Source organism: Sinohyriopsis cumingii, chromosome 5 (assembly GCF_028554795.1).
Source record: "Sinohyriopsis cumingii isolate HCF-2022 chromosome 5, ASM2855479v2, whole genome shotgun sequence".
NCBI classification, from domain to species: domain Eukaryota; kingdom Metazoa; phylum Mollusca; class Bivalvia; order Unionida; family Unionidae; genus Sinohyriopsis; species Sinohyriopsis cumingii.
This window is the reverse complement of record NC_142965.1, coordinates 57,542,620-57,565,347: the sequence shown is the minus strand read 5'-3', so window position 1 is coordinate 57,565,347 and position 22,728 is coordinate 57,542,620. Positions and strand designations below refer to the sequence as shown.

The 22,728-nt window shown below is 33.7% G+C and overlaps 1 protein-coding gene across 5 annotated transcripts; it reads left to right on the top strand.

The window, feature by feature from the left end:
* Nucleotides 1–1,916: 1,916 nt before the first annotated feature.
* LOC149799230 (uncharacterized) lies at nucleotides 1,917–22,435 on the top strand. Of its 5 annotated transcripts, XM_089958506.1 has the most exons (6): nucleotides 1,917–2,031; nucleotides 4,420–4,603; nucleotides 9,982–10,071; nucleotides 12,659–12,820; nucleotides 16,622–16,664; nucleotides 16,697–22,435. In XM_089958506.1, exons 1-5 carry the CDS (start codon nucleotides 2,026–2,028, stop codon nucleotides 16,645–16,647), a joined length of 468 nt encoding a protein of 155 aa, XP_089814632.1. In that variant the 5' UTR covers nucleotides 1,917–2,025; the 3' UTR covers nucleotides 16,648–16,664; nucleotides 16,697–22,435. The 5 variants fall into 5 exon arrangements, 4 of the variants coding, with proteins under 4 accessions (XP_089814632.1, XP_089814629.1, XP_089814631.1 ...); XR_016421113.1 differs by having other exon boundaries at nucleotides 12,659–16,664; XM_089958503.1 differs by having other exon boundaries at nucleotides 12,659–22,435.
* Nucleotides 22,436–22,728: the final 293 nt, after the last annotated feature.

Here is a 22,728-nt window from a genome sequence, read left to right as displayed (position 1 = left end):
ATGAACCATTAAAGTTACAATTAAAAAAAAATTAATGAGTTGCACATATAATAAACTGACATTATATTATGTAGAGGAAAACCGAGCCAAAATACAATTTACTGTGTGAATGCAAACCGACTTTATATAAAAGATTGATAGTGTTTATCATCCGAGCACGTACACACAGTTCTTTCAGTTCGTCAAATATTTTAGTACACACAATTTTGAGCTAATATACTTAAATTATTTTATTATAGAATCGATTCTAATTATATATTTACATATCGAATTTTTTTAAAATTAAACTTTGGACTGTTGACGTCTGCAACCACTTTAAGAAATCATCGCGTTACTCAATTTTAGGAGTGAGAAATTTATCATTTTAGCTATTAAATCGGAGAGACAATTTTTGACACAACATAAATTGCACAATAACATGGAAGATCACGTTTTCCAAGGACACCTACCCCAAACCTTTGTTCATTGGCATCGTCCGCAATGCAGATCTCGATCAAAATCATTTCGAGTTCCAACACTTCAACGTGTCCACGATAGAAGTCACCGAGAAGGCCAGACATTGTGTACCAGACAATTTGAACCTAACTTTATCATGAAGAGTTACTTGAGATCTTACTTGATATTGTTAGTAGTCGTATGATTCACTGGGTGGGTGGGTGAAGAAATGTATGTATGTATGTATGTATGTATGTATGTATGTATGTATGTATGTATGTATGTATGTATGTATGTACAGTTAGAGAGAGAGAGAGAGAGATGTGTGCTCACATGATTAATTAAAACTGACATGATCCAACTCCAACTTTGTTATAACTTGGATGTACATTTTCTCCAGCTTTCTTGCTAACATAGACCAGAGTAATTTAGTTCAGACGAACAAATAAATAAGCCGAGCGGTTAAGTCCTTATCAGAAAGGTGAATTGTTCTTTCTAATTTATTACTGCGCAAGGAATATCGTTAATTACTTTTACTTGTGAAGTAATAGAGATTTGTACATGTACACATCTTAGCAAAATGTGAATGTACAAATCTCTCTTACTTTAATATGTAGATCCGTCACGTATAAAATGTGTACATGTACAAATTCATGTTACTTTGATGTTGTATTCTGGCGGCTGCCAGCCAATCATTTACCCCGAGAAACTTCAAGAAGGGGGTTGGATGTGTAACAGCCAATTGTCTCTCCCCCCCCCCCCGATGCCTTTAATTACGCCATCCATTACATACGATATAAGTAGATATGATAAATAAATTATTTATAAATTGTATATAAAAGTTGTTTTATTTTTCATGCAGGAGCAATCACAGGGGCTTACAATTTAACTATCATTCATACATTTATATAATAATAATAATAATAATAATAATAATAATAATAATAATAATAATACATGTATGACTAGAAAAATTGTTAGCAAAGATACCAGCCCCTGTGGGCGCATCGTTCTCCCCATGTAGTTGATATCCGTCAAGTGAATTTTTATCCAGCATCGTACTGAAGATCGATTAGCTTCCTCTTCCGTTGGCTTTTACCCGCGCCCACCGATTTTGAAACGAAAATCATCGATATAAAAAATGCACAAATCATAGTCCTTTAATTATCGAGTTATTATTTCTAACCTGATTGTCGCAAAGTGTCTCTTAAACGCCAACGAATGACATGAATACGTTTTCTTGTATTTTTATAGTCATCATATTTTTCATATTCGTTATACTTTTCGTTTTTTAAATCGTTAGATGGGTACCGGAAAAAAATCCCACAAAACGAACAAACAAACAAACAAACAAACAAAACCACGAGGATTTGCGAAAACTAAAGTATACAATTTTCAAAATGCGCGTGATGAATGTCCGCAGCTTTGAATAGTTTTGGAGTTCTCATTCAAGCTGGTACACTATTCTTATTTTTACAGGTAAGAGATTGAATGACAGTGGAAGACTGTTTTTGCAAGCAAAGAATTATTTCAAGAGCATTAGCCCTTGAGTGAGCTAGAAAAAAGCATTATTGTGACACAAAACCGTTCATGCAGGTCGAATATAAATATGTTTGGCAGTTTTATAGTTGTGTAATAACTGACAGAAACCGTTAAAGTACAAAACATACTATATAAGCCATTACTGCATTCACAACTTGCACGAATTCTTCAATAACTTCAAGGGCATTTGCAAGACTAAAAAAAAGCATTGTCATTACTGTACTGATCCTGAAGAAGGATGGAACTAGGATAAAGGTTAAACTAATAGGACTTTTGCTTGGAAATCTTATTCACTGAGTTCTTCAGGGATCGAGACTATTATTGACGCAAATACATGCAAAGTTACGGAGATCTTTTTACTCGGCGGGAGTTTCAAAACTCTGTTTTATTTAGCCCTGCAATGTAAGACACAGCAGATGCTGTTTTTGTTTTAGTGCTATGTCCCTGACGCCCAAAGCATAAATATCAGCGTCGACCTCTTTCATGTGGGACTAGGTTATATATTTTGTCTGACAGTAAAATTATTTGAAATGTGTTATTTTATCAAAGTATGCACTTAAGTTGACAAGGATATTATTTGCTTGTACTGCTTTTGTCATGCTTTCAGCTATAGTAAAAGTAATATGTATGCGTTAAGTACCATTTATTTCACTAATGATTGTTGATTTTTAAACTTTGATTATACATTCCTTCAATTATTGAATATTCCCTTTATTTGGATTTTCATATATCCATATTCCTTTATTTACATGCCCCAACAAACACACATATACACACACAGCAAAACTCAGAGTATGTGACATCTTTGGATAAACATGTGATTCAGTACACACCAGATTGAATTTTGTTGTTGTTGTAGGGTTTAGCGCCATTTTTCAGCACATGATAGGCTATTCATGGCGGCCAGTATTAATGGTGGAGGAAGAACCCGGGAAAAACCCAGAAAGAACCACCGACCCACGAGAAGCTACTGGCAAGCTTACTCACATACCCACATTGGCCGAATCGGAGACTCAAACCCATGCAGCGAGAGGTGAAATGGCAATGATCCCTAACAGAGAGCGCTTTAGACCACTTGGCCACTCAGGGCCCCCAGATTGAATCTTGTAAAATCACAGTGAAGCTTTGCATGTGATGATTAAACCCAGCATGCTCTTTTCTTCGCCCATTTCAGTACCTGGCCACCATTGTAATAGTCCAATGCAATCAATAATTTTCATCAAGGCAGCAGTTAATGGGCAGATCATACAATTGAATAAGTTTGGCTAAATTATAGTAGTATTAAATTTTCAGAACAATTAATACTTAATTTAAGGTGATAAATGACCACATACTCTTAACAGATTATGCCTGTGATTGTATTGTACATATCCTCCAGTAAAAAATTAATTTGTGGAGCAACATCAATAACACATAGAAAACACAAAGTTATAGGAAAAATGATATAAAGAAACTTAATTTGACATTCCTAAAGCTTTTCCTGCATACACATACTGACCAAGCATGAGACATGAACTCCTGCTGACAGGTGAAATGTTGATAATCTGTAAAGGGGAATGCTTTAGACCACTCAGCCACACTAGGCTCTGGTTTTGTAAGAGATTTTGTTATAAAAGATAAAAGAATCAAATTGGGAAAAATCATGATGGTATTTTTAAAAATGTAATTGCTTAAGGGAAACGTTAGATTTAGCATAAAACCTGTATTTATTAGTTCTGCTATTCATCTGTCCATAACCACTGCTCCTAAACTTCAGGGTGGAAATTCTCTTTGGTATTCATGTTGAGCATGAGAGAACCATCTGCAAAAGGGTTATGTTTTCTGTTGTTTAACCTGGGGTTCATGGGAGGTACTTAGAAGTTGCATATGCAAAAGAGGGTTATGTTTTATGGTCATTCCCCTGGGATTCATGGGAGAGGCTTAGAATCCACATAATAAAAGAGGGTTATGTTTCTGTTATTTCCCCTGGGATTTATGGGATGGGCTTATAAGTAACATACACAAATGCTGCAGTTATAGTGACTTTTTCAATTACTTTTTGACTAAACTTTAAACATAGAGCCATAGCTGATACATCACATTCAGAAAAGTATAGGGTGAGGTCACCTGGATCAGGGTCATCATAGTTGGGTGTGATCATGAAATAAAGCACATGGGAATTTGTCATTGGGAACCATGAAAGCTACTCTGGTTTTAAAAGAATCGGAACATGGGCTCCATGTGGCCAAGTGGTCTAAAGCACTTGATTTTCATGATCACTTCTTTTCACATGGGGTCCAGTCTTGAGATTGTCCAGTGTGGGTTAGTGAGAATCTTTTTGCCTATCATGTGCTGAAAAATGTCATTAAACCCCAAACAACAACAACAGCAAAGTGTCAGAGCAGGATATTTATGAGCAAACATGCAAGGATGAAAAGTACATAACTTTTTATGCAATTTCAGAGAGCAATGCATTTTAACAAGAGTAAGGCGACCCCTGGTGGGAACATGATCCAACGCTACATGGAAAGGCAGTTGACCAGTCTTCACCATGCCAGCGTTCCATCTGTCACCAACTACAAGGACAAGGTCATAGCATTTCTGACTGGAGCACTGGTCATCATTCTTTTACCCTACATACACATAGGTCTGTAAATCTTTTTAATATGGTTCACTTGGTTTATGCATAAACTTTTGTAACAAAACGTATTTAAATTGAGCTTAATTATTGCCTTGATTGCAGATGAGAAAAATTGGGTATCCCTTTTCCACTGGCAGCACTGATGGTGTCACCATTTTCAAGAACCATGTTAAGGTTATGAAAGAAGCTTTCTGAAGTTATATATATATATATATATATATATATATATATATATATGGTATTATCATTCTTGAATGAATGGCACAAGGTTGCCTTACACTGGGTACGTTATATGCATTACAGTGTTCACTCACTAGAAAGATTTTCTTGGGGGCCATAAAAGTCTGTCTGATTAAAATCAGATATCCACTGTCCTATTTGAAGATCTGGCAGCGACTGCTTAGGGGTCATGTTATGTTGACCTGTGAATTAACCAATGGAAATGAACTTTCAGAAATTTGAAAGTGAATCAGATTGTTTGTCACACACGATTGCTCTTCAGCCATACTGCTCAGTCTCCCAAACATGAAGGGATAAGACTTCTTCTGATTGGCTGATCAAATTAGCAATTATAGTAATTGTAATGTTATTTGTTATTGAAGAATAACTGCAGAAGGCATGCTATACTATTTATTAAATACAAGATATCAATACAGCTAGGAAGGGAAGTAAAAACTGCCTTGGTAGTATTTTTCTCATGGAACATAAACCCTAGTGAATGTATAACAAACCAGCTGTCGGTATGTATCAGTTCTAATCCATTGTGGATATCTGATTACTTTTACTTTAAAGTAATGTTTCAAAGCTGCTTAGATTAAGGCTTACACTACATCTCCCCTCCTGTGAAAGTTAACATTAAAATGAAACATGATCTGATGACCGTATTTTTAAACAAGCTACATCAGCTTCATTTTTAAAAGTTCAGTCTCTCAAGTGGTTTTGGCAATCTTCCTGAATGTGTGAAGTATCTGTTTTGACTGGCTGGCACTGCTTTGCTTTCATCTGAGTCAGTCAAGGTATTAGGGTTTGAAACAGTCACTTTGAGAGGCTCCGAAAATGTAGTAGGCATGGGAATTAAATTTCTACAAATTACACTGTATCTCCCTCTCATCAGTTACTACCATGTATGAATGAGGTGTAGATGCCTCAGAGTTATGATTGCCTGAAGAAAAATGATCTTTAATCCAGACTTTATTCCCTACCTGAAATTTTTTTCAGATTTCGGGTGCAGTGTCAACGATCATAGTTTCTCTTTTGAGTTTGCTTTGGCTTTAAGTTGTTTGGTGCCATTGGCAAAGTAGTTCGTAATTTTATGTAAGCATCATTTGGTTTTTTAAGCATTCTTTTAATTGTTTGAACAGCTCTTTCAGCCAGACCATTGTTCTGTGGATATTTTGGACTACTTGTAATATGCCTGAATCTGTAATTTGTTGCAAAATCTTTGAGTATTGTGGATGTGTATTGTGGACCATTATCTGAAACTAATACTTATGGGATACCATGTCGCGCAAAGATTGATTTGAGATGATTGACAATTGCTTTTGAACCTGTGCCTTGCAATTTTGCTATTTTGATGTATCGTGAGAAATAATCAGTCACATAGAGATGGGTTTGATCATTCAGTTCAAACAAGTCTGAAGCGACTCTTTGCCAAGGTTGACTTGGAAATTCATTTGGAATCATTGGTTCGGCTTGATCTCTCCAGTTTTTGATGCAGTTTTGGCAAGACTTTACCAAGTGTTCTAGCTTAGTACTTAGTCCTTTCCACCAAACTGACGTTTTGGCACATTCTTGGCATTTAACTATTCCTTGGTGACCATCATGAATTTTCTCTAGAGAATGATACACCTAGGATAATTACTATGAAGAGTCGTAGACAATAAGATACCTAGGATCATTAGTATGAAGAGTAGTATATAATGATACACCCAGGATCCCCAAGGGACAGAAAAAAAATACTAGATTGTATTTCATGCACTGGTTGCATTAAAATTGAAAATGAGGTCCTTTTATCGGCTTTGGTGGTTTTGCCACCTTAACTTTGCCATCTGCACTAACTGTCATCTTTTTCATGAAAACATATTATTGTAATAAATATTTATGCAAGTACTCGATGAATCCATTTAAAATGTAAAATGTAACATGTTTCAATACCTGATTGATTTGAAAACAGCTGTACTGTGGAAGTTTTTGTTCTGGAACTTGCAACAATTTTAACTTAAGCATTTTCTCATTATCTACCAGCATTTATTATAATAGTTCCCATATTTCTGAATTATTGTACTTTTAAAAATAATAATTCATGGATTAAATTTCAAAACTTTTGTTTATGATATTTTTTCAACCAAAATATGTAATCATTTTGCCTTGACTTAAAACAGCTTGACAACTACAGAATGCCTTACTTGCTTTAATTGCCATATATTGCCATCTGAAAGTTATTTTCTTGCTTTGATTGCCAGATATTGCCATCTGAAAGTTATTTTCTTGATTTGATTGCCAGATATTGTCATCTGAAAGTTATTTTTCTTGCTTTAATTGCCAGATATTGCCATCTAAAAGTTATTTTTCTTGCTTTAATTGCCAGATATTACCATCTAAAAGTTATTTTTCTTGCTTTAATTGCCAGATATTGCCATCTGAAAGTTATTTTTCTTGCTTTAATTGCCAGATATTGCCATCTGAAAGTTATTTTTCTTTGTTAATTTTAGCCATTGCTCACACCAACAAAACTTGGAAAGATGTGCACTTATGTAAAATAGGATCTTAAATATTTTCTCCTGATGAAAAAGCACACCCATGGTGCACTTTTGACTTGAGATATGGGGATGTGAGACAAAAAAGATTGAGAAATGCATGATCCTATGCTCAAGGTGGAACACTTCAATGATCAGAACTCTAGATACACAGCTTACCTGTATTTACATATCCTATGCTCATAGGCTGGATAAAATTGCATAAAGAATAAATTGAATAGATCCAAAATATGCCAGATATTTTCTTTTTTGCACTTTATCCAATGTCATCAGCATTTCTTGCATTTATCATAAACATAGCATTTCCTACACTCAGGTTCATTTATCATAAATGTAGCATGTCCTACACTCAAGTTCATTTATCATAAATGTTGCATGTCCTACACTCAAGTGCATCTAATTCAATAGATCCATCACACCCCTCTGAATCCTTTTAAAAATTATGTTAACATTAACAAGTTTTCTAAACATGTTTGATAATGATGAAAACTATACCAGAAAAGCACAAAAAATTCATGAAACATGTGAACCTGGTTAGGTTTTTGTCTGCAAGCCATTTCTTGCATTTTCTGGCATACCATAAATTGAACGTCTTGGTGATCAAGACTGTGTCTGGTAAGCAATGACTTGTTTTGTATGGTAATAACAAACTGCCTAACTGACAGGTCAAAAAGCTAAATTAGTTAAATTAGTTCCAAACCAGATCTCTGCATATAACGTGTTATTTATACTGGGGTACTGTATATACTTGAGTATGAGTCAGGTTCAGCAGCAATTAACATAGACTGCGATCTGCTGTTGCATAGTACACTGGTAGATTAAAGTCTATTTTGTTTATTTATTGATTACTCCAAACAAACTGCATAGAACCAGTTCTACTAGTGCATTGTGCAACAGCAGATCTGGGTCTCTTCAGTTTACTGTGGTTCCAACTTATATGGGAGGATATTCAATATATTGTGAACTACACCACTTCCTCAATAACTCGTACCCTGATCACTCGCAAACCCACTTATAACATTGGGTCAGGCATGGATCCCATTTTTTAATACTGGAAAATACCCCAAAAATGATACATATTTCTTGAACTTGAAGAAAATCACGATCAAAATTGGTAACTGAAATGTTGATATATCGCATGTTTTATGGTTGAAAATGTTAGACAGGACCAGGAAATTTTAATCACAGTTTTGTATTTATCAACTTTTAATAAGAAGTCATATAATTGGTTAGATTTTCTTTTGCCAACGACACTCTTAGTACACTGTAATTAAAGATATTCAAGGAAATTTATTACTTCTAGTGTAGGCAGTATATTAATATTTAAATTCCAACTAAACAATTTTTGTTAAGTGAAATTTGTGTTTTAATTCTCTCAATTAGTTCCTCTTAAGTGTAATCATCATAAATGCAATGTGTATTTAAATGTAGAATGTGTCAATCTACTTAACAGCTATGTCCACAAGCATTTCTCTGAGAACCTAATTAAGTGCCAACTGTGTTTTGATAACTGACTAATGGAAGTATTTGTTGTTTTATGTTGCACTGAATTAAAAGCAGGCCTTCTCTGTATTATCAAATTAGTTATGTCATTTGAATCAAATAAAGGAGGTGGAATAAAAGAAAAGTTAAAGTCATGCAAATCTTACATACTTAAAATCTAATGGTCCAGGTCGTATATCAGGTGAACTCACTTCAGTTGATCAATCAAACACTGTTGTAAATGTTATTGTGAATGTAACATAATTAAACTACCTTACATTAACTGACTCATTCATAACTGTCATCAGAGATAGCAAGGCAACTTAGTTAAATGAATACTTCGCCAAATAAAGAGCTTGGTTTCATAGATACGGATCATTTTGGGCAAGCGAGTTTCAGAGAATTTTTGAACTGGCATTTTAAGATATCCTCAAGGACAATAAGAAATTTCACTATTACTTCCATTAAAATCATGACATCAATATTGTACTAATTGAACAATACAAAAATTGAGTTTCGACTTAGACAATTGTCTGATGAAATAAATGTCACTAGTTTTTGCAAAAAAAGGAATTTTTTTGGGTGGTGTATGAACAGTTAGTTTAGTTCCCTGCTACTTTGACTCCCGAGATGGCATTGTCAGGAACCAGACTAATCAACAAAACAATAAGCTGTGATGAAACACATGTTTTTGCATACACGTGTTGGTTGTTGAAACCAATTGGAACAATCTTCACATGTTGGACATTTTGAAAATAAATATTATTTATACAGACAAACGAACAACTTAATCATTAGAAAAAGCGTGTTATTAACAATTATTATTGACGTGATTGTAAAATGAGGATTCAGTAATTGAACAGACCAGTTTGCAACCCTCCCCCATCACAGTTTTCTCGATGTCTAAGAGGATCTTTTAAATTTGTAGGGGTAACTCACACCCTTGCTTATAGTGAGGTCTAAGTTTGTGGACCCCATTGTGTGCGAGTTATCGAGGGAGAGGTGTATGTTATATAATAATTGGTGAGTTGTATGCAATGCATTAATACCTTTATGTGAATAACTAATAGTTTCTTTTGAATATGATCTCATGAAAGTTTTATGCTGGCATGGTTATTTTATTTATATCTACATGTTTCTACACAGGTATAATACATCTAAAACTATGGGTCCCAGAAAAGACCAGGGTTTTCAGAAATAATTGTTCCTGCTCCTGTTTTGACACAGTGTTCCGAGGTATGTATAATATATGTATGTCTTTGCACTGTGTGTGTGTGTGAAAGCTAATAAAATAAAATTATATTGATGTATAAATAAATAAAAAATTTAATTTCAAATCAGTGATGCTATATTTTGAAACTTAATATCACAGCTAGATATGCTTTCTGTCTTGCAGTTGACATATTGGAGAGAAATGAAGTTTGGCAGTACTCTGTAGTGTAATTCAATCTAGTCATATCTTTAAGTGTTATATATTGTTTAATAATTCTTGATAGTAAGTATCAATGGATATATCAGATTTTACTGGTAGAATAATGTATTTTGAATCTCTTCTCAGAGAATTTTACCTGTGGTCAGAACTGCACTGCTGTATATTAGTCCTGCAAAGTCACATATCACTTTTTGCAGTACAGTCTACACTTCATAAATATCGAGTTTTCAATACACATTGTGCATCCCATGCATTTTCCAGGGGAAAATACATAATGATCTATTGGTCAATTTTGCACAACATTTGAAAATTCTCAAATTTTAAAGGTAAACATGAAAACTCCTTGAATTTATAAAGAGTTTGTTTTATCTTTCAAAAGTCCTTCCACTTGTTGAAGAACTCCTTGTACTTCACCCAAAATAATTACTTTGAATTTGTTTGAGGCAATTAAAAAAATGAACACTAAATAAGATATTTAATTTTTTAAATGTAAGATATTTGTAATTTACATATTTTCAAAATATAATGAATAAATTAAAAAACTGTGATAAAATTGGGTGGAACAAAATGATTCACAACACCAGTAGTTGTCAGATGAAATTGTAGTGTCCATTGATTATGATGGCGTATTATTAAGGAATATGACCAGACTTAGAATGAACTGTGTTTGCAATTAAAACTGGGTGTACAATCCACTTTTAGTGAGCAAAATACTCCTTTAAACCTCTGGAAAACTTTGAAAAATCATTGGAAAACCTTTCCATGGCTGTGTAAACCATGTCAGTATCTTATTTTTCTTCTGGATTATTCATATGGGCATTATTGATGAGGACTTTATTTAAAAATGTTTTTATCTGTGCAGTACTTTGAATTTTATTATAGAGAGGTTTATGTCATGAAGTACAGTACTTTTTCTTTACAACATTTGTTTATATTTTATCCAATTTTTGTCATGGCATTCATTGTTTATAAACAAACAGCAAATGCTTTCGTGATTCAGAGTTTTGGAAATCAGTGAATAAACAATATGTCTCTCACTCCTTGAATGAACTATTCTTTCATTAAAGGACCATAAACATAATGCCTGAAACCATTGCAGAATAAATGATACAATATGCTCATAACACTAATGCCTGATAGCATTCCAGAATAAAGGATACAGTATATTCATCAAAGTAGTGGCTGATATCAGAGCAGAATAAAGGATACAGTATGCTGTTTCACAACACAAGTCTAGCATATTCTCATAACAGTAATGTTGGACATTACAGAATAAAGGATGCATTATGTTCCTAACAGTAATACCAGATATCATTACAGAATAAAGGATACAATATGCTCATAACAGTAATACCAGATATCATTACAGAATAAAGGATACAGTATGCTCATAACATTAATACCAGATATCATTACAGAATAAAGGATACAGTATGCTCATAACATTAATACCAGATATCATTACAGAATAAAGGATACAGTATGCTCATAACAGTAATGCCAGATATCATTACAGAATAAAGGATACAGTATGCTCATAACAGCAATATCAGATATCATTACAGAATAAAAGATACAGTATGCTTGTAACAGTAATGCCAGATATCATTACATAATAAAGGATACAATACATTCATAATAGTAGTGCCTTATATTACAGAATAAAAGATACAGTATACTCTTAACAGTAGTGCCTTATATCATAGCAGAAAAAATTATACAATATGCCCATAACAATAATTCCTGATATCATTACTGAATAAAGGATACAAAATTATGCTCCTAACAGTAATGCCAGATGTCACAGCAGAATAAAGGATACAAAATGCCCATAACATTAATTCCTGATGTCATTACTGAATAAAGGATACTAAATTATGCTCCTAACAGTAATTCCTGATATTATTGCAGAAGAAAGGAGACAATATGTTATTACACAATATTATACTTCACATCTGAAGACCAATGTTTTAATTTTTGCAGTGTTAGTCCTGTTTGTCAGATGAGATTTTTCATATAGGTTTGATTTAGTATTTAGGCACTGTTTTGGCATCCATGCTGCTTGAACACATTTTGGTTGAGTTCATTATTAAATGAAGGCATATAGAATTTGTCAGATACTGATCTCTTTCCTTTGGTTGAGTTCATTATTAAATGAAGCATATAGAATTCGTCAGATACTGATCTCTTTCATTTGGTTAAGTTCATTATTAAATGAAGGTGGCTTATAGAATTCATCAGATACTGATCTCTTTCCTTTGATTGAGTTTATTATTAAATGAAGGTGGCATATAGAATTCATCAGATACTGATCTCTTTCCTTTGGTTGTGTTATTATTAAATGAAGGTGGAATATAGAATTTGTCCAATGCTGATATCTTTCCTTTGCAGGAGAATACGAGCAGCCAGGGACAACAACATACAAACATGTTTACTTCAATGCTACATGGCAGACTCTACGCATCTGGATCCTTACAGTCATCTTTATCCTGCTAGCCTATGAGAGTATTAAGTACCTTATCCCATTAGCACGACGGCGAAATCTGCGTATTAGTATGTTCATATTGTATGTAATCAATATTTACCCTCATTATTACTCATGGTGGTCATATTTCAGCTATTATAATGAGGACTTTTATTCATATTATAAACATCATATGTTATTCACAGTCACGGAACTTATGTCCTCTGCAGTTGTTCTCAATCTTTGTGATATTCGTAATGAGTTTGTTTCATGGAAAATCCTTGCAGTAGTGAGTATAAATATCATGCATGTCCTTGTTGGTGGGATGGACCAGTTTATCCATGAGGTTATTTATGGTCATGGAGCGAGATTTCACAAGGCAAGGAATATTGGCCTAATGGTCCCAGATATCCTGCATGTTGCAGTCCCACTCTGGGCCTTTCACAAGTATTTAGTGAGGAAGGAACTGCAGTGGAAAGATATATTTTACAAGGAGGAATTGTTAATGTGTATTGTATTCATATCTATGGCCACATTGATAGGCAGATTGCTTTAGTGAAGAATATATTGTTGAATGGTCTTCTGGGATGGATAACATAGTAATTCCAGCTTATTGTGAATGTCTGCTCAGAGATATGTCTGTCTGTCTGTCTGGCATCAACACTGAGGATTTGTTTATATATAATTTTCTCATGATATTGCCTATAGTCACATGACATGGTATGTAGATGTTTCATGAGAAGTACAATAGCCATAAAAGAAATCAAGGTCACTTTGAACTACATTTCTGACCAAACTGCCATTGGTGCTTTTTTTGGGGTGTGTGTCTGTGTTTAGTGAATATGTATAATGTGTAAACAACTGGGAACAGTATAGACTTGTGTCTGCTGTGGAATAATAGTCTACCATGTCAGTGTCCACAATGTTTGCTTTAAATATCAGTAGAATTAAAAAAATAGAGTACATAACATGTTGGCACATCAGGATCTGCATACTGTAAGTACATTATTTTATTTAAAATTTTGACAACTCTTTGAATATTGACAAAAACACTTTGCATTTATCTGAGGGAATACAAAATTTCTGCACTAAATAAAATATATTGCTTTGTAGGTTCAGATTTTTTTAAATACATATCTTCCAAAAATATTTTGAATAAATAAATAAAATCAGTTAAAAGTGGGTGTTTCAAATGACAATGGACATCTGGCGTTATCAGATGAAGTTGTGTCTCTTTGCTATTGTGATGCATATACATGTTTTGCTACTACATTGTTTAACCTATTGAAGCTGTGATGAACTAATCAACTTATTACTTTGAAAAGGGAATTTCTTTCCAATCTTAATCTTGATGACTGTGTAAACTAACTGGGTATTTGTTTACATACTGGTCATTCAGCCGTGACACATGATTACAGCAATTCTTGGAGTTGCTCAGATGCCATGATGGTAATAAGAAATCACAGTATATATTTGGTATTATAAGGATGTTATATTTGGTATTATAAGGATGTTATATTTGGTATTATAAGGATGCTATATTTGGTATTATAAGGATGTTATATTTGGTATTATAAGGATGCTATATTTGGTATTATAAGGATGTTATATTTGGTATTATAAGGATGTTATATTTGGTATTATAAGGATGTTATATTTGGTATTATAAGGATGTTATATTTTGGTATTATAAGGATGTTATATTTTGGTATTGAGAATATTGATGACATGAAGGGTTTAATATGACAATGATGACTCGAAGGGATGAACATAAACTGTATACTAAAAAATGTTCTTTTTAAGATAGAGCTAGAAAAATATCTGGCTTTAGAAAACTGCATACATTTTATTTCAAAACATGACTTAATAATTTCTTTTTTTAAAATATCCAATTTCATTTGATCAGCACTTTTTCAATGTCATTTGGAAACACTACACTCCTTAGATTGACCTCTGTGGTTTAGTTTTTACTTTCCTTTTTTATGTATATTTTTGCTAACTAAAAGGCATACTGAATAAAAAGCAGGTCTCTTGTGTTGCCTTTGTTCATGATGATGGCATTCATTTATTAATTTATTTCTTTTTTATTAATATAACCATCATTTATATTATCATTGTTCTTATCATCAGGGTTATCATAAACATAGTTGTCTTCTTTATTGTTATGTACACAGTATCATTTTCCTACAGACACTGCATTGCCATGATTACCAATGTACCACTATTGAGTGACCTTCATTAACTTTCAAAGGTCACTCAATACTGCCTTGTCTTATGCATGCTTTTATTCTCTCAAGAGCTCTAATTGGACACTTTTACTAGCCCTTGTCTAGCCCCAAGATATGTGTCTCTAATTGGACACTTTTACTAGCCCTTGTCTAGCCCCAAGATATGTGTCTATATCAAATCTATGGGTTTGGAACAAGTCTGTTTACATACTAATCTTCCTCAGTCCAGACCTACATACAGGTCTGAATTTTGTTACATGTTAGTGGGGCCAACATCTATATAGGATCTGGTTTAGTTGGGTTGTATGGCATATATCTGCTTCCATTGGTTAAAGATTTGTATCCATTTAAGATTACTGAAGAGGTTGTTTAATATTTCTTTGATTGATGAAATGTTTTCCTTTATTATAAGTAAGTAGTATATTTATTGTACACATTTTTGTGTGTTCCTTTCCCTGTATGTGCATTGATCTTATATGACATTTATGCACGAGTTACATGAAATGTTTACTCAAGAAAATGTACTCAGTATTCAGTTTTTTTATACACAGGCTATTCGAATCTTATATATCACAGTGTTCTTGTACCTGTCTGGCCTTCTGTGTGTTTTAGGGTACAAAATAATGTTCATATTTCTTCAATATGCTCATATAGCTAGCATATAAATATGTATTTGTAAAAAGTCTGTTTATGTTGCATATACTTTAAATGGTATCACATATCATTCATTTGTGTGAATACTTTTTTGTCAGTTTTGATTAAAATATTAAAGTGGGATATGAGAATAAATTCATTAATAGGCATTTCTCTGTTAATAAATGTGTAAAAATATGAAATCAGTAATAAAAAAAGTTAAACAATTCAGCATTGACACACACAAACACACACCAAGTGTAAAATAGAAGGGTGTGTGTTGCTTTTTAGGATGTTTTTGGAACAGATAACTGAATTTCACTGCACTGAAGTTCATTTGTCCATGAAGAAAACTTGATCTTTTGTTGCAATGCATTACCTCCCTTTACTAGGATTTTCAAAGGTTGTGTAAACTGCTTTTTATCTCTGTAGTTACCAGAGTTGTACTGAATTGATTTTAACTAATTTCATTTGAACTCTGCGATACAAAAAACTGACAAATGTTTGTAATGTTTTCTCTCAGCATTGTTAGTTTTCTTTTCATGTATAACTCATCTTTTGTCCACCTCCACTGTAACAAAAGTGTTTATATGTATGTATGTATGTATGTATGTATCTATATATATATATATATATATATATATATATATATATATATATATATATATATACACATGGCAAATAGAAAGATAGCAAATGTGCTGTCATGCAGTTTTTAAGTCTTTTATATACATTCCTTCTTTATTTTTGTTTACTGTATATGTATATACTGATTATGTCTTTTTGGTATATTCATGTTTTATTCCATCTCATGTAATCTGTTAAATCCTGGTGGAGCAGATGGAAATATTTTTTTTGTTGAAGAAACAGTTTTCATTTAAATTATAATTATGTCTTTTTGAATTGATAGTTGTATGTTGATATTTTCTCAAAACTTAAAGTTTGTTACTTTTTTTACTTTGTCAATAATTTTGCTTGTGTTCATTTATTGTTTTGATGGTCATAATTATAACCTTTATTTTATTTTAGGTGCCATGGTAGCCATCTTGGTGTAGCACTGAAATAGTAATCAGTGGGCCATTGGTTTGCTGTCTACCCATCTAGATGGGCCATTGGTTTGCTGTCTACCCATCTAGATGTAGCATTGAAATAGTAATCAGTGGGTCAGTGGTTTGCTGTCCACTCATCTAGATGTAGCATTGAAATAGTAATCAGTGGGTCAGTGGTTTGCTGTCCACCCATCTAGATGTAGCATTGAAATAGTAATCAGTGGGTCAGTGGTTTGCTGTCTACCCGTCTAGATGTAGCATTGAAATAGTAATGAGTGGGTCAGTGGTTTGCTGTCCACCCATCTAGATGTAGCATTGAAATAGTAATCAGTGGGTCAGTGGTTTGCTGTCCACCCATCTAGATGTAGCATTGAAATAGTAATGAGTGGGTCAGTGGTTTGCTGTCTACCCATCTAGATGTAGCATTGAAATAGTAATGAGTGGGTCAGTGGTTTGCTGTCTACCCATCTAGATGTAGCATTGAAATAGTAATCAGTGGGTCAGTGGTTTGCTGTCCACCCATCTAGATGTAGCATTGAAATAGTAATCAGTGGGTCAGTGGTTTGCTGTCTACCCATCTAGATGTAGCATTGAAATAGTAATGAGTGGGTCAGTGGTTTGCTGTCCACCCATCTAGATGTAGCATTGAAATAGTAATGAGTGGGTCAGTGGTTTGCTGTCTACCCGTCTAGATGTAGCGGTTTGCAGTCTACCCGTCTAGATGTAGCATTGAAATAGTAATCAGTGGGTCAGTGGTTTGCAGTCTACCCATCTAGATGTAGCTTTGAAATAGTAATCAGTGGGTCAGTGGTTTGCTGTCTACCCATCTAGATGTAGCATTGAAATAGTAATGAGTGGGTCAGTGGTTTGCTGTCTACCCGTCTAGATGTAGCATTGAAATAGTAATGAGTGGGTCAGTGGTTTGCTGTCTACCCGTCTAGATGTAGCATTGAAATAGTAATCAGTGGGTCAGTGGTTTGCAGTCTACCCATCTAGATGTAGCTTTGAAATAGTAATCAGTGGGTCAGTGGTTTGCTGTCCACCTGTCTGGGTGGGTTGCCTCAGTGTTATTGGGAAAAGTACTTAGTATGATAAAGCCACTAATCTGTTAAAAGTGTCATTAAAAGCAAGAAACCAAGCCATCATTTTATTTTGGTAATAGAGGAAATAGCTAAAAGTTCAAACTGGGATGAGGGATGGGTTGAGGTGTAGTTTTAATAGCCAGTACCTTAGGATCTCTCCTATACAGAGGCATTAATAATTAGACACAAACTATTTCACATTTTAAACATCATGATAGTAATGATATTAATAAAGGTTATCATTATTATTATTATAATTATTTTAATTATCATTATTATTGGGGCCCTGGGTGGCCAAGTGGTCTAAGGTGCTCACCTTTACTGATCACCAACATCTCACCTCAACATGGGTTCAGGTCCTCGGCTTGGCCAACAGGGGCATGTGAGAAAGCTCTGTTGTAGCTTTCAGTGGGTCAGTGGTTCTTTCTGGCGTTTTCCCAGGTTCTTCCTCCACCAAATATACTGGCTGCCACATATAGCTTTCCATGTACTGAAGATGGTGTTACACCAATGATGACAACAACAGTTATTACTATTATTATTATTATTATTATTATTATTAATTCAGGGTTTTGACTTTGGCTTATTTTTTTAAATTGTTATTATTTATTTTTTCCCAAAATTGAAATTGCTGAAAATTGCCTTATGTATTGACATTTTTAACACAAGCAAGATTGGCAATCCCCATCATGTGCTTATATTACAGCTGCATATAGTACATTTGAAAATTCAACATTTGCACCATTGTATAAAAGGCTTTTTTTTTATTTGTGGTATCATTTGTAAAATTGGGCCCTGAGCGCTTACCGTTATGGATCACTGCCATCTCACCTGTGTGGGTTTGAATCTTGGGCTCGGCCAGTGTGGGTATGTGAGAAAGCTTGCTGGTAGCTTCTCATGGGTCGGTGGTTCTTTCTAGGGTTTTCCTGGTTTCTTCCTTCACCATTTATACTGGCTGCCATGTATAGCCTATCTTGTGCTGAAAAATGGTGTTAAACCCTATAACAACAACAACAACAACAATCATTTGTATAATTATACCTTAAAATTTTTTCCTAGAAGTAAACAATGTCATTAGCAGAACAGCTCTCATTATCATACCCACTTCTGCTTTTGATCACATGACCAGTTTTACTTGTATTTAAAATGTTGGCAATTCAGGGAGATTTTCATAAGTGCATTTTTTCACTTTGGAATTCTGCTGCCAAGAAAGTAAGAACATCATTAAAAAGTTAAGAAAGTGTGAGAAAAATGTCTCATCCTGCATTGAAGACATTAAAAAGTTAAGAAAGTGTGAGATACATTTCTCACCCTGCATTCAAGACATTAAAAAGTTAAGAAAGTGTGAGATACATGTCTCACCCTGCATTCAAGACATCAAAAATTTAAGAAAGTGTGAGATAAATGTCTCATCCTGCATTCAAGACATTAACTGGGTCAAGCATAAACAATTTTTCCAAGATGCCTACCTTCTAATATGCACAGATATTTCACTTAGTGCAAACAACAATAAAACTCCAATAAAATATAAACCTTCAAAAGAAATTGCTTTCATTATTACTGATCATATGAAAATAAATATCGTAGACATTTTGAGGAGTCAGATGTTTGGTACAACATTAAATTTGATTGCAACCATTGGAGCAGAAGACTTGCATTATGATTTGACAGATGTAGGCCCACAGTAAAATGTGTAATTCCTGTAATCCCACTCGCAGTTATTTGGGTCATAAATAAGGGCCCTATATACCAACTCACTGGGATTTGGCCATAAATAATGGGTTTATAATCCAAGTTGCTGGGATCTGGGCCAGAATAACAGCCCTGTAATGCAACTTGCTGGGATTTAGGCCCTAAATAATGGCCTTTCAATCCCTAGGATTTAGACCCTAAATAATGGCCTTTCAATCCCAGGGATTTAGGCCCTAAATAATAGGCTTATAATCCCTTCCACTGGGATTTGGGTCATAGATAACAAAACCTCTGATTCCACCCACTGAGATCTGGGTCATTAAAAAAAAACAGTCATTGTCTTTTTGCTCATTTGTATATCAGATACATAATGTATACTTGAGAGTGTTTTTAACTCAAGCTTTTCAGTGACCAGCTGGACTTAGTATCTCAAACTTTCCATGTACTTGACTGAGTAATTAACTTATTATCTAGGGGTCAGAAATAGAGTTTTCAAATATGTTCTGTGCTCATGCATGTTGAGATATTTTACCTGAGAGCACTCAAGTTATCAGGATAAATTGAGCATGCTAGATGTTAAGCTGGAATAAGGAAAGTGAAAATGGAGTGTGATTGATATCAGGTATTGACTTGTTAATACCATGTTACAATTTTGAATAATTTTTGTGAGTTGTGTCTTCTTCGTATTGTTTTTTTTTATTATACCTATGTATTTTATAAAAGATTTTGTTATTTGGGAGATAAAAATAAAGGATGTCAAGAGATAATTGTTTTTGAATGCATTTGTCTTGACAGCCCTCTCAACAAAGAATCTTTATTTAAATACACATTCTTTTTTATTAAATACACATTCTTCTATAATTAAATACACATTTATTCCTCAACTAGTTTTGACATCATTGAAGTGTCATAATTAGATCATTAGATTAGAGCTTTCTTAATTTGATGCTTAGATTGGTAAAAGGCATTAGGGCTTTTTGTTGTTGATAGCAGACTAGTTCCTTTGCTGGAATGGAGAGAACTTTAAACTGTGTGGAGCTTTATTGCTCTGATTTTGAAGGAAATTATTTAAGACATTTTTAGGGAAGGCAATTAATTTACAATGCAGACATGTAAATGCACATTGTGATATGTTATTTGATTTTTTTTGAAAAAACGGCTTAAATTATTTCTTTACCATAATCACTCAAGTAATTGCAATATATTTATAGAATGTACCAAGGTTGCCTTTTACAATCATGTGCCCTGATTGTATTTTTGTATTTTTTTAAACTGTTCAAATAATCTCTATACCATAATCAATCAAGTAATTGCAATATATTTTTGGAATGTACCAAGATTGCCTTTTACTGTCATCTGCCCTGATTGTATTTTTTTTCTGGCAGAAAAAAGTTGCATGGAATAGAAACAGGTATGCCTGATTACTTAGAGAATTTGGTACATCTAATATTTTGTGAGATTCATAATAATTATTAACCCTCTCCACCATTAGACTTGCATAGATCTTTAATACCCAGCTTGATACAAAGTTGTTACTAAATAAGCAAGCTGACAGAAGAGAGATTTCAACTCATTTAAAGGAGACGATGTTAGATGAGTTTCAGTTCAGATATTTGATGAATAATGGATAGGCAGACATGAAATGTTTCTTATTAGCTGCTCTCAAGTCCCTATTTCTTATCAGAAAGAGGTTTGATAATGAAGGTTTATCTCAACAAGATTTCAAGTATGTTTGGTAACAGTTTTCATCAATAGAGGTTTAAATTATGTCTGTTTATTTTCTTTGCAAAATGCAACAACATGGTGTTACACTGTAGAGACAATTATTGGAGTTCAGCAACTATAAATAAGGATATTTATCTTTAACATGATCTCATGTGACTTTGATAAGCAGTAGTTTGCTTCAAAATTGGACATGCTCTATAGACAGGGTTAATGCCCCTTTTTCTGTCTAATCTGAATGTTCCACCATATAAATCTTTATTTGGGGGCTGCCAGTGTAGCTATCAACTAAAGTTACTTGAAACCAGTTTGTATCAGAGAAAGTACTGACCTTAGCTCAACTTCATAATCCTCTAAATTTAGTTATTTGGCAAGATGTTAATGTAGACTGCTTTGAAGTATTTCTTTGGCATATTAATTTTGCTGGGGACTCTCCATTTAAGGATGAACAGATAAAACATTAACACTATAGGATATAATCTCAAACCACAGAAGAGATGGGCTTTTTCTGTCAATCTGATTAAAATCAAGAGCTCACATATAATGGAGGTCTGATAACCACCAATATTAAGTTATGAAGATTTTATTTTGGTTTTAGTTGCCAGAAAAATAACATTTATCCAAGGAGACATAAGCTGTTTTTTTCCAATACTACTACTGCTAATAATAATAAAATGATTCTAAAACTTGTAACTAAATCTTTCTGTTCATATAGAATATAACTTCTTTAGACATGGTTAAGTTGTTTCAGTATATGCCATGAAGAGTACATGATCGAATTTGAATATTTAGCTTTATTGGTCATAGACTAGAAAAGCTGTTGTTCATCATCAAGCATCCTTTCTGACATTAGTACAGATTTGTTATCACTACCACTACACAACTTGGAGGATTGCTGTGAAACTTTACACACACACACTCATTGCTTGGTATTGTTCAGGCATCAGCAACCATTTAGAACTGCTGTGCTAAGTCTGCTTAATTGTAGAGTGCTGGCCAGAGTAGCCATCTTAAAATCTTGTTATGGCTACTCTTGATAAATGAATGGTTGTATCAGCATGAAGATTTACTAAACTTATTATGATGTTTAGTTGATCTTAAAAGGGTGCTGCTCAGTAATCCATTATGTCTTCCATAGTGGACATCTTGGAAATTTTAATATGTACTTCTCCTGAATGAATAGTCCTATCAACACGAGGTTTTCACTGAAGGACATTTTATGAAAATTATCCAGATCTGATATTGTAGAGAGCTGGTCGTATTAATATTGTGCTTTCATCAAGACTTCTTAATTTTTATCTGTTTCTGTTTTGTTCATCCAAGATGGAATAGGTGCCAATTGATACCCAGTATTGCCACCATAGCAGCCATTTTGAAAATCTTATAATTGCACCTCCAAAATAGAAAGTTAAATCAGTGTTGGGTTTCCACCAGAAGACTTATGAAGTCGTGTTGGTCGTAAATGAAAATAGTGCCAATCTGACATTCATTTTGTCCAACAAAGCAGCAAATTTGAAACTGCTGAAGAATATCAAAGCTGGTTTTATTTAATTTGAATTACTGGCAATTCTTTTGGACAGTAGAATGTCGG

Coding starts and splice junctions, on each gene's coding strand:
- LOC149799230 (XM_089958503.1), top strand. Junction 4,604..9,981: donor TTTACCCTACATACACATAG/GTCTGTAAATCT, acceptor GTTTCTACACAG/GTATAATACATCTAAAACTA. Junction 10,072..12,658: donor TTTTGACACAGTGTTCCGAG/GTATGTATAATA, acceptor TTTCCTTTGCAG/GAGAATACGAGCAGCCAGGG.